This window comes from Rhipicephalus microplus, chromosome 4 (genome assembly GCF_043290135.1).
Source record: "Rhipicephalus microplus isolate Deutch F79 chromosome 4, USDA_Rmic, whole genome shotgun sequence".
Classification (NCBI taxonomy): domain Eukaryota; kingdom Metazoa; phylum Arthropoda; class Arachnida; order Ixodida; family Ixodidae; genus Rhipicephalus; species Rhipicephalus microplus.
Window position 1 is genome coordinate 118,935,054 of NC_134703.1, and position 13,246 is coordinate 118,948,299.

Sequence of the window (13,246 nt, forward strand, 5' to 3'; positions counted from 1 at the left end):
TACCATGCGCGCGCGTGTGTGTGTGTGCGTGTGTGCATGCGTGTGTGTGTGTGTGTGAGTGCGTGTGTGTGTGTGTGTGCGTGCGTGCGCGCGCGCGCGCGCGTGTGTGTGTGTGTGTGTGTAACAAAACATAATATTAAGCATGCTCTTAGCGGTTGAGGGGCGCACTAGGGCCTGGATTTCGCTATCGTGTTCAACTCTTAAAGGCGATGCTCAAGCATCCCCAAATTTGCCGCTTCTCTTATCTCGATCCTCCTCACACAAAAAAGAATGCTCCAACTTCACGCGGTCTCCCTTCGACTAGCGGTCCTTCCCTGCGGCTTCAGCTCAAAACCGCCTTGTGACATCTCTCGTCATTTGGTCCTTTTTTACTTTTTCTCGTTTGCGAGAGTGCATAGCGGCTGCGCTTCATCACTGCACCTGGCTCTGGTTCATCTGCACTATATCCATGTGACGCGCCCAATTCGGTGAAGCTTTCTTTGTCCATTTTGCATTCTTGCAGCTGTTTTTAGAAACTCTGTTCTTTCTCCTTTCACTTATTTTTCATTGCTAAAATGCAAATATTTATAGTTTTTTTTCTATCCAAGTTTCGGTATTTAGCTGGGCCGCTGTGTACCAAGCCTTATGCGAGTGGTTTGCCGATTCTGTTGCACGTACGCTTTAGCAACACATTCTTTCAGTGGAATATTGAGATCGTGAGAAATGCGACATTGCAGTCGCTAAAATGAATGTACATTCGCACTCCGGAACTGAATGTTTTTATCTTTCGCATTTTGGATGACCTGAACAAAGTGAAGCTTTGCCTGTAAGTAACTGCTGTATGGTAATTACGCTCATCCGTTATATATGCGTGTGTCTGTTACACGTACTTGCACGTGTTTAAGTACGTTATCCGATAAAAGTGCGTGGCTTTATATCGCTACGATACTATCGTAAAAAAAGATAATACAAATAGGTAAACCGTGAATCAAAACGAGCACACGTGAAGAGTCTCAGTCACATTCTAAACAAGCCGTTGGCCCTCAAAACTGTTTGTCACCTTAAACGTCTGGGATGACCCATTGGCAGAAACTGTAGAGGGCTTATACTCCTTTTTGAATTGCTATTATGGGCGTGTACTTCGTATGCTTCTCCGCGTAGTTATGAAATCACATGCGACACTTTATTCATTTGAAGTTTTTGTTCTGCTCGCAAAAAAGAGTAGGTATTATTCATAGAAGAGCGTGCAAAAAATTTGCACTGATGCGCCTTCATCACAATGCCGGTAAAAATTACAATGCCACATATCACAATTCTTCGCGTCAGTTTATCATAATGGGCCATGAACATGCTAATAATATTAATAATAATAATAATAATAATAATAATAATAATAATAATAATAATAATACACGTCAAGCTGGACAGATCATTGTACTTTGGAAGTTGATCCTGATAGGGAGAACTGAGCAGCGAATTTGAGCACGTGGACTTTGTTAACCTGAACATCAGTAATGGGTTTAGGACTATTTTACCCCAACCTCATTGCAGCTCTTCGGCTCAGTAATGTTTTACAGCAATGTTTACTCTAATGAATATACATCCTATACGAGCGCGAGTCACTTCATTTCGGCCGGGCACGCTTTGTTTAACGTAATGCTTTGGCGAACAGACTCTTCACCATCTCAGGGCAGTGAAGCGAGCTTTGTCGCAATTTATTATTCACAGTAGCGATTGTATTTGAACCACGTGAACTACGAAAGAAAGTACTCACAAATATTTCGGTGGAGGGTATCCTTGGCCGGCGCAAGGCAGCTCCACGGAGTCACCTTCTTTTGCGTTGACAGAAGATTGCACGTTTGTAATGCGTGGTGGCACATTCACCTTCATATCTGTTCAGAGGGACAAAAAAACGCAATTTTCGAAAATGACGAGGCTTGGCCATTTTTTTTAAATTTAGTATACACGAGAGAAGGTCACACAAAGTAACAAACTCAACAAGCTTAAAATGTTCACTAGATATATACGCTTCTTGTTTGTTGGTAACTTGTATTGATGGCAGCATGTAGCCAAATTCAAAGTAGCAAGTGAATTAGGTCATTCCGGCAGTGTACAAAAGTTAGCAAAGGCACCTGTGACCCTCCTTTACTTGATGCCAACAAAGCAACAGACGTTTAAGCTAAGTCAGTTGAGCGACGCCATCAGTGCTGTTAAGCCGATGTTCTAAATGGGAAGGATTTCTTAGCGAACTTCGGCGACTTCGAGCGTGTCCTATCTATCTATCTATCTATCTATCTATCTATCTATCTATCTATCTATCTATCTATCTATCTATCTATCTATCTATCTATCTATCTATCGAGACGCTTACGACTTTCACCTCTCCTGGCCGTTTCGATATTGGTATCCATACCAAACTTGGTATTGCTTAACATGACTGTTTGAAGAACACATTTGACTAGTCATAACATGAAAGTTAAGATGTGATAAATGTCATTTTCATAAATGTGATTATTTCATAATGATAAATTTCATAAATGCCATTTTTTATTACATTCATTATTTATAAGTTATGTCATTATTTATGACAATAATGACATAAATGTCAATATTAATGACATTTATGACAGGTCAAATACGTACGGCTAAATACAAGAAGAAACATCCTGGCTGTCGATGTGCTGCACCCGAGTGCGCTGAGCAAGCTCCAATAAGTAACACAACTGGGAAACATTGCAGTTAGGTCCATCATACCAGCCGATAGTGCGACCACATCAGGATTCATTTACGATATTAACACGGAAATCCCAAACGCAGACCTTCCAATACTTACAAAACCAGCGAGTCAAGACAACATTATTGCCAGCATTAGACGCCTTGTTAACACACGCTGTGTCAGAGTAACGTTCAAAGGTGACTGTCTTCCCGTATACGTGAAGGTTGGCCACTTTTGTCAACAAGTTCGACCGTTTATTCCTAATCCTGTGTAATTCTTCAACTGTCACAAGATCGGCCATGTAAATGGTGTTTGCAAGAGCTTCGCAGCGTGCCCCCGATGCGCCGAACTGCACGTGGAAGACAACTCTAGTGCAACCACACTGAAGTGTCCTAACTGCAGGTTGCTCACAAAGCTTCTTCGAAAGAGTGTCCGCACATAAAGAAAGAATTTTTTATCCTGAAGCCAATTGTACGAGACAGCTCAACTAACAAAGAAGCTGCTGAGAAAATCCGGCGAAGACGACGTCGCCGTCTAAGGTCTTCACGTCGGACAGCGCCAACTTCTGCCGATAGGTCGACGCACCAGGAAAGATCGCCAGCTGCAGTTTCTAGCACGGCAAACACAGACGTTGGAAAGAGCAAAGGGGCTGACCAGTCTTCATAGAAGAGTGGCCGCCACTTAACGCGGACACAACGCGCAGAAGAGCCGCAACAGAAGCAGTCTTCTTCAGAGCAAGCTGCTACAATGGAGGACTTGCAGAACACAGATCAGCAAGTGATAGCTCTTTTGCGACCCTTAATTAACGCCATTCGCTTATTGTTAAGCGGCATGCACACAACATCAGCAAGTAGTGCATTGCAATTACTGTACGCTTTCAGTCCAGTACTCGCAGCGCTTGAGGAAATAATGGCTCCCCAACCACTGGCTTTCAGAGAAGAGGTCCGAAAGGAAGCGATTATTCAATAGAATGCCCGAGGAATGAGGTCACGCATCGCCGATTTTCGTCGGTTCGTGTGCACCAATAAGTTCCCCATCATTGTCATCTGCAAGCCAAATTTGCAGAACAAAATCAGACTTTCTGTTTATGAGTCATTTATGTCGTCTACAACTGTGGACAATAGCAAAGTTCTGATGTTTTTTCGCCGCGACCTCACCTACATTCATCATCCGGTGTCACCCCACTACGACAATCAATAATAAGTATAACAGTGAAGAAAAAAACTTGCCGTCACGGTTGCGGGTGCCTACCTCTCACCGTCAAGCCATTTCAACCATACAAGACTACAAGTTATCCTGTCAGCAACTTCTCACCCATGCATTATAATCGGTGACTTCAACGCTCATTATACAATCTGGGGAAGTTCGAAGACCAATGTGAAAGAGAGAAAGTTGGTGTCCTTCGCCTCCAAAAACGAACTTTTCTTGCTAAATGACGGCAGTCCAACGTTCCTACGTGGTTCAAGGTATAGCAGCTGCCTTGACCTGGCCTTTGCCTCACGAGACCTCGTCAGGCATGCTGAGTGGTTTCCAGACATAGAAACGCATGGAAAGGACCACATTTCCACTTACGTCAGAATTGAAGGATTGTCCCATACTAAGATACGCGATAGCGTTCAGAGAGTGGACTGGTTGAAATCGCAGTCTCGCATGGAAGAGGAAAGTGATGCAAACAGATCCCTCGACATAGAGGAGATAATTAAAAGCACAATACACGACACTACGTGTACCCTCACATGCTCTACCAAAGTAACGGAATTTGACATCGAGTTAGAACGACTTCGAGCAATCTGACGGCGTGCTGAACGAAGATACCGACGCGCGGAGGCAATAGAAGACTTACGGATAGCTCGACGAATACAAAAGAAGATTCAGCGCCAGATAAATAAACTTCTGTTACAATGTTCGACTGCTTTTTGTGAGTCGCTTGACCCAGGAAAACATTTATCCCTATTGTGGAGATGGTATGAGGTCTCCGCACAAAACCCACTCAGTGGTCACCATTCAGGGCTCTCGCACTTTCTGAACAGAGACACGGCATTGCCGTGGCAGAATACTTCTGTGCCAGAGTATCTGGGCCATACGCAGTGCCCTATAGCCTATTGCCCTCGACCAACTGTCCACAAACACTGGATTCCCGCATGGATATGCCTTTTTCCATCGTTGAGCTCAGAGCAGAACTAGCTTTGTGTGGACGCACGTCGGCACCAGGGCCCGATAGAATTTCTTATAGGCACCCGACAGTGAACAAGGGGGCGCAACGAAGCTCTTTGGGCCACCTCAGCATTGTTGGTACCGACCACCAGGGATACTAAGAAAATGGAGTACTCGCTGAACACCGTGATACGCTGAAGTGTCAGTGCCCTTTTTGGCACGTTTGCAGACAACGCTTCCTGGGCACTTACATAATCAGCCGTGACCACTTGCTCACAACTAAAAAAGAAAATGATATGCACGTGCAAGTTCAGTTTTGCTGCGTCTACTCGCTAGGCTACGTATTGGAAGACTCGGTTTTGCTGCGCCTACCCGCTAGGCTGCGTGTTCTGGTGTACCGTCAGATCTCGTAAACTGCATTGCCGGGTGCCTATAGGGCCCTGTGTAATCTGGGTGAACGCGCGAGAATCCTGCTCCTGGAGTTGTACAACAAATCATGGCAAGATGGAACGGTCCCGACAATTCGGAAGACAAGTCGCCTTGTTCCACTTCTGAAGCCAGGCAAGTCACCGTTGGAGCTCTCATCTTATCGCCCGATCGCATTGGCAAGTTGTGTAGGCAAAGTTATGGAGAGGATGATTTTGGGACGCCTGGAGTGGTACTTGGAGTGTAATAACATCTACCCAGATGCCATGACAGGATTTCGGTGCGGTCTATCATCGATTGACAACGTAGTCGACCTGGTCACTTACGTCTAACACGAGAAAGGCCGTAAGCGTCATTGCGCATCTTTGTTCTTAAACGTCAAAGGGGCGTATGACAACGTTACGCATGAAGCTGTTTTTATCGCTCTCGAAGATGTTGGAGTATTTGGTCGGATGTATCGCTGGATACGTAGTTATTTGTCAATGCGATCCTTCTTTGTGAGCACTGAAGATGGTCAAACTTCTGCACATTACAGCCATGGTGGCGTCCCCCAGGGTGGCGTACTCAGCTCTGTGCTGTTCAATCTTACGCTAATTGCTCTCACTGAGCATCTGCCAAGCACAGTCAGGCTATCAATGTACGTAGATGCTGTCTGCGTTTGGGCATCGGCTGTAACACGCCTGCAGTTACGAGGGAGAATTCAAAAAGCTGCCACTGAAACATTACGTTACCTCCGAAATCGAGGCTTGGAAATTTCTTCCGAGAAATGCGTCCTCGTAGCTTTTACACGAAAGCCTATGGATAAGTACACCATAAGCATCAATGGTCAAACTGTACCATACGTTCGATCGCAAAAAATTTTGGGCGTCATAATTGACAGGAGTATGTCTTGGAGCGATCACGTTTCGTACATGAAGAAACGGTTAATAGACATCTGTAATATACTGAAGCTCTTTGCAGAGAAGACTTGGGGAATGTCTACCAGTGCAGTGCTACAGCTTTACAGGGTACTTTTTCTCGGTTTCCTGTGGTACAGCTTGCCGGTATTGACCAATGCAAGCAAAACAATCCTTCCAACGCTACAGAGTGTTCAGTCCCAGGCACTCCGGATTTGCCTCGGCTTGCCTCGTAGTGCGTCGACAATAGCTACTATAGCAATCTCTGGTGACCACCTCATCCCTACACATATCAATGTTGAGGCACTCAGGACACATATAAGGCACATTGCTTGGACACCCTGCCACCGCCTAGCCTCTTTACCAGCAGACAGACCACGTTCGTCATTTTGCCAAGCGGTAACCACATATCGCGATTCTTTGCCAACATGCTTCACACCCACCGCCAGGCCTTCGACTCCTCCTTGGTGCCTGACTCAGGCTAACATCAGGCTAACTGTACCTGGCATCGAAAAAAAAGCAGATATGTCATCACCTGCTCTTAGGCAGCTTGCTCTACTCTTCTTATACGAGACTTATCAAGGCTGTGTACAGGTATACACCAACGGCTCTTTTACAGAAGAGTTAAACAGTATCATTTGTAATACCAATAAAAGACACGACAATAAAATTCAAGACCATCATCTTACGACATCAACGGGAGCAGAGGTCACAGCTCTTCGTGCCGCATTGCAATTAATCAGCCATCAACAGCCACAAAAATGGACTATTTTCAGTGACTCAAAGGTGGCACTGCAATCTTTTCCATCACCTTTACGCCACGACCCGTACGAACAGCTGGTATTCGAGATTGCAAAAAATACTCACCAGTTCATTGAGAAAGGACATGAAATAGCCTCTCAATGGCTTCCAAGTCATTGTGGAATAATTGGCAATGAACGGGCCGATGGAGCTGCCCGTTCTGCCCATACTGAAAGCGATCAAATATCAATTCTGCTCTCCATAACTGACGCTGCACGGAAACTCCGCGCGCTGTCTCGCAAGCGCACCACGTCACAATGGAACGAGTCACATTTCATTCATGCATGGTTATGTACCTTAGACCCAACTCTTAGTCTTTGAGCTCCTCCGGAATTACGCCGACGAGATGCTACTATGCTGTGCAGATTATGGATGGGCGTCGCATTTACCAATGCGTACGCGTTCCGCATAGGAATGGCTGACACTGCTGCGTGTGACCAATGTGCAAGTGATGAAACAACTTGGCACATTCTGTGTGAATGCCCACAATACCGCTCGCAGAGACAGCCACTCTGCAATGCACTAGATGAACTAAACAACCAGCCTCTTTCGGAAGAAAGAATTCTGCGCTACCGACAGGACTTTATGTCGCAGAAGAAGGCTGTGAAAGCGCTCCTGCGCTTCTTGGGTTCAACCGGCCTGTCCAAACGACTGTGATTGGAACTCCCTGAATGTGTGTGCATGTGATTTTTTTATATTTTATTTTATATCTCTCTATCTCTATCCTCTTTCCGACCCTTTTTTCCATCCCCGTACAGTGTACCAAACCAGTTTTTCTAAGTTAACCTCTCTGTCTTTTTCTTTTATTTATTTTTCTCTCTCTCTATTGTAGAAGAGTGCCATTTTTTCGGTTAATTGAAAATCAAGAGCTTGAATGAATTCCGCTGTGAAAATACAGGAGCTTTTTGATGCCGCTTCTGACCTCAACTTAGAAACATAGGTTGCAAGATCAGCAGAGAAACTATTTTCGCCATGTTACATTCGTTTCATGTTTACTTTATTGTTGACAAAGAACATGCAGTCCTACAGTCATTATTTTCTAAACATGTCGTAAAGGCTCATGGCAAAAGCATGGTTGCTTTGTAGACGAACGACAACGTAGTACAAAATCTATGCTCTGTAGCCAGGTGTCCATTTAATAAATATTCGAAAAATGTAGTTTTAATATCAACCTTATTTAGCAGCTCTAACAATGTCGTACAAGCGGCAATCATGCTCTGCCCTGTTGCTGTGAATAACTACAGAATTTTTATCCCTGAAAAAAGTGGTATAAGCCCCTATCATTGATAGCAATGGCGGCAGACAACGCAAAGAAGGTCTACTACTGCACTGAAGGTTACATTAGACTTTGTGCGCGTTGAGTGTTGTCTTTCAGTCGTATATTAGCAAGACCCTTACTGGGCCTTGTTGTCTCCAACAGATGTGATTTCCAGGGTTGGTGGTGCTAACTATGCTATTACGCTCCATCAACATGGTTGTCTTCACAAAAAGTTTAAGAAACAATACAGGCCTGCGGAGTGTGCAGTGGAAGTTGGAGGCAGGGTAGTTAGACAGGACGCTGGCAAGCTTTCCCAGGAAACGAAGAACCTAATTAAAAAGCGTCAAATCATGAAAGTGTCAAGTACAACAGACAAAATAGAACTGGCAGAGCTTTCGAAGTTGATTAATAGACGTAAGGTATGCGATGTAAGAAGGTATAACATGGAGAGAATTGAACACGCTCTGAAAAACGGAGGAAGTGTCAAAGCATTGAAGAGGAAACTTGGGATAGGCAAAAGTCGGATGTATGCACTAAGGGACAAAGAAGGCAAAATAACAACCAATATGGATAGGATAGTTAAAATAGCGGAGGAGTTTTACAGAGATCTGTACAGTAGCCGAGACAACCACGACCTTAATACTATAAGAACTAGCAGTAACCTAGATGACACCTCACCAGTAATGATAGAAGAAGTCAGAAATGCTTTGGAGAGCATGCAAACGGGCAAAGCTGCTGGTGAGGATCAGGTGACATCAGATCTGCTGAAAGATGAAGGACAGATTGTGTTAGAAAAACTAGCCACCCTGTTTACGAGGTGTCTCCTGACGGGAAGAGTACCAGAGTCTTGGAAGAACGCTAACATCATCTTAATACATAAGAAAGGAGATGACAAGGACTTGAAGAATTACAGGCCGATCAGCTTGCTCTCTGTAGTATACAAGCTATTTACAAAGGTAATTGCTGACAGAGTGAAGAAAAAATTAGAATTCAATCAACCAAAGGAACAAGCAGGATTTCGAACAGGCTACTCAACGATTGACCACATTCATACTATCAATCAGGTAATAGAGAAATGCTCAGAGTATAACCAACCACTATACGTAGCCTTCATAGATTACGAGAAGGCGTTTGATTCAGTAGAAATATCATCCGTCATGCAAACACTGCGGAATCAGGGCGTAGATGAAGTATATATAAACATTCTGGAAGAAATCTACAAGGGATCAACTGCTACCATAGTGCTTCATAAAGAAAGCAACAGAATACCAATCAAGAAGGGTGTAAGGCAGGGGGACACAATTTCCCCAATGCTATTTACCGCGTGCTTACAGGAGGTTTTCAGAAACCTATAATGGAAACAGTTAGGGATAAGAGTCAATGGAGAATACCTTAGTAACCTGCGCTTCGCAGATGACATTGCATTGCTGAGTAACTCGGGGGACGAATTGCAACTCATGATAACGGAGTTAGACAAGGAGAGCAGAAAGGTGGGTCTTAAAATTAATCTGCAGAAAACGAAAGTAATGTACAACAACCTCGGCAAGGAGCAGCGCTTCGAGATAGGTAATAGCGCACTTGAAGTTGTAAAAGACTATGTCTACTTAGGGCAGGTAATAACCGCAGAGCCGAACCACGAGATTGAAGTAACTAGAAGAATAAGAATGGGGTGGAGCACATTCGGCAAGCACTCTCAAATTACGACAGGTAGATTGCCACTATCCCTCAAAAGGAAGGTATATAACAGCTGTATCTTGCCGGTACTTAGCTACGGAGCAGAAACCTGGAGACTTACAAAGAGGGTTCAGCCTAAACTGAGGACGACGCAGCGAGCAATGGAAAGAAAAATGGTAGGTGTAACCTTAAGAGACAAGAAGAGAGCAGAGTGGATTAGGGAACAAACGGGGGTTAAGGATATCATAGCTGAAATCAAGAAGAAGAAATGGACATGGGCAGGGCATGTAGCGCGTAGACAGGATAACCGCCGGTCATTAAGGGTAACTGACTGGATTCCCAGAGAAGGGAAGCGGGTTGGGGGGAGAAAGAAGGTTAGGTGGGCAGATGAGATTAAGAAGTTTGCGGGTATAAATTGGCAGAAGCAAGCACAGGACCGGGTTAACTGGCGGAACATGGGAGAGGCCTTTGTCCTGCAGTGAACGTAGTCAAGCTGATGATGATGATGATGATGATGATGACAGGCCTGCGACGATGCACCCAAACGGTGTTGCAAAAAGCGCGAAGCTACGCTCGTGCTTCAGTAAGTTGCAACTGGCCAAGATAATTCTGGTAATGGTTTGGCAAAGACCCAGCGATATTGCACTGCGCCAGCTTTTTTATTGCTATTCCAATAGATCACAGTAATTTTTTAGGCACGGTATCATAAGGCCTAAAAAAAGTACATCAAAATTATGAAAAATTGTACGTGTTGTCGCGTACAGTATTTAAATAAATGCGTGAAAATTCGATAAAGTCTGATTAGTAGCCTTTAGGTGGGCCTTACTAGCTCAGGATTATCGCAGCGCAGAAAATAAATACCGCTGTGGACGGCATAACTATGAGCTAAAAGGTACAATTTAAGCGAATATTCAAAAAAATTAAAAAATTGGCAGACCCCACGTGCAGTGGGAATCGATGATATGCGAAGCACGAATGAGAAAGGTTGATCTGTCACTTAAAATTTAGTACAAAGTTATGAGATGGAGGTAAAGGATGTGCATGACTTCCGTATCATGATTATCATATTTGCATATGTTGTTTACCTTCGTCATTTATTCACGTCACGTCATACCAAATTTAGTATATGTTGAACTAGGGGACCGGTCACGAGCACGCTACGAGCGTGGTATGTTGCCATGTTCTTACATGACACGCGTGTCAGGATTATCATGTTTGCATCAGTTATATATTTTGTCATTCATTGACGTCACGAAAACACCAAACTTGGTATATTTGGAGCTAGCAAAACGGCCGCGAGCGCATCATGAAGGGCCCAATATAATTCAATGTAGCGCTGACGCGCACGCACGCTGGGCACAGCGACGCTACGTTAGCAAAACACGAGCACTCTCTAGTCTGATGCCGGGCGCGACCAGCGTCCGTCGGTGCGGTCCGACGGCAAGCGGCGCGAAATGCGATACGCTGCATTTCGCGCCAAAGCACTACCCAGACGACAATGCGTCTCACTCTTTTCGGCACGGAGGGACGGTGGACGCGCTGAAACGCACATGCGTCAAAGCAACGCAGCGCTGCGCGCACCTGCGAGTATGTGGCAGGACCGGCGGCGCCTGGAGTGGCAACGCCGGCATGACGAGACGAAATGAACGCCGGCGAGCACGCGCCTCGCGTCACGTCGAAATGTATTGCCGCCTTGACAGTGGCATGTAGTCATGTTCGCACATGACACGCATGTCATGTTTATCATATTTGCGCCAGTATCATACATTCGTAATCCATTCACGTCCCGTAACACTAAATTTTGTATAAGGTACGCTAGCGAAACTGGCTGCCAGCGCATAATAAGCGTGGAATGTGGTGATGTTGTTACATGAGGCGCATCTCATAATTATCATGTTTTCACCAGTCACATACCTTCGCCATCCATTCACGTACTGAAGTACCGAATTTCGTATATATGTCACGCTAGCGAAATGGCTGTGAGCGCATCATGAAGCTGGCATGTAGTCATGTTGTTACATGACACGCATGTCATAATTTTCTTGTTACGGTCTGTCGCTTGTGTTCGGCATGCGATCATGCCATACCATACCAGTTTTGCAACATGCCATTCGAACGAAACCACCACTAAAGCTGCAGGACCATGATGTGTAAACCATGTTATTCATGACACAATTATCATGATTTTTAATTTATAACTAGTCCGTTATGTTTGCCATACAGTCATGTTATATCATACCAAGTTTGATATCGATACCATTATCGAAACGGCCAGGAGAGCTAAATGTCGTAGGTGGCTAGATAGATAGCTAAATAGATACGCTCAATGTCACCGAAGTTCGCTAAGAAATGCTTCGCATTTAAAAACCATGGCATTACCCTCAACGTGAATGTTGTAGAAAGTGTAGAGCAGCGAATTGCCATCCCATCTCTGTCACTCGCGATCACCGGAAAGCACGCGTTTTCATACCAAACTGGCAGCCTCCTCGACGTCTATTTCGGCAAAGGAAGCCTTCATTTGTTATGAAGTATTGCACTCTGCTCTCACGTCACTAAGCCCACTTCACGGCTCGCATCCATCCCGTTGTTCTACCTTCCCGGTCAGCTTTTGTTCCATCTCACCAACTCTTTTCACCTCCTTACTACGCTGTAAAATACACGGCAGTGTTATCCTCCACCCTCCCTCAAATCGTTCACTTTCTCCTCACCCTCACAACATAGTCACTCTTACCTCCCTTTTCTTAACCTTGTATTACATATGACTATGCTGCATACAGTTTGACTCTGCGATGCTAAGTGACGGCACCACACAACAGCATAAGACAGCACACGATAGCTTGAACCCCTACAGTGGGCACTTAAAATTTTTGCGCAAGCCACATTCAAATCTGGGTATTCTGCATGGCAGTAAAGTATTTTACCGAAGATCCACCGTAGCGCTTCAGACATGGCCACGAAAAAGATTCATTACAAATGCGATGTCAGGGCAGTGCCAATATCAGCGGCAGTGTTAGCTATTCATTTTTAAAACGCAATAATGGACTATGACTGTACAGCCGAACAGATTATGCAGATGATACAAGCTTATTCTTTACGGGAACAAATATAGACGATTTGATAAAAGCAGCTAATAAAACGTTTGTCAGTTTTTCGAAATGGTCTTGCCAAAATTCGTTACAGATCAACAGCTCTAAAACCAAGGCCATTCTTTTCCGTGCGAAAGGAATGACATGTACGTACACACAAAAACTGATGCTAAATAATTTCAATATCGAAATTTCAGAGACTGTCAAAACTTTGGGCGTCATTTTTCATCAACATATGTTCTGGAATTCTCACACT

At 44.5% G+C, this 13,246-nt stretch overlaps 1 protein-coding gene across 1 annotated transcript in view; it reads right to left on the reverse strand.

Annotated features, from left to right (window-relative positions):
• LOC119172847 (cell adhesion molecule Dscam1-like) overlaps window positions 1–13,246 on the reverse strand; it is a 165,481-nt gene that overhangs the window by 110,755 nt on the left and 41,480 nt on the right. The window contains exon 5 of the mRNA XM_075893167.1: window positions 1,754–1,871. Within this exon, the coding sequence (XP_075749282.1) occupies window positions 1,754–1,871 (118 nt within the window). The remainder of the gene's footprint in view (window positions 1–1,753; window positions 1,872–13,246) is intronic.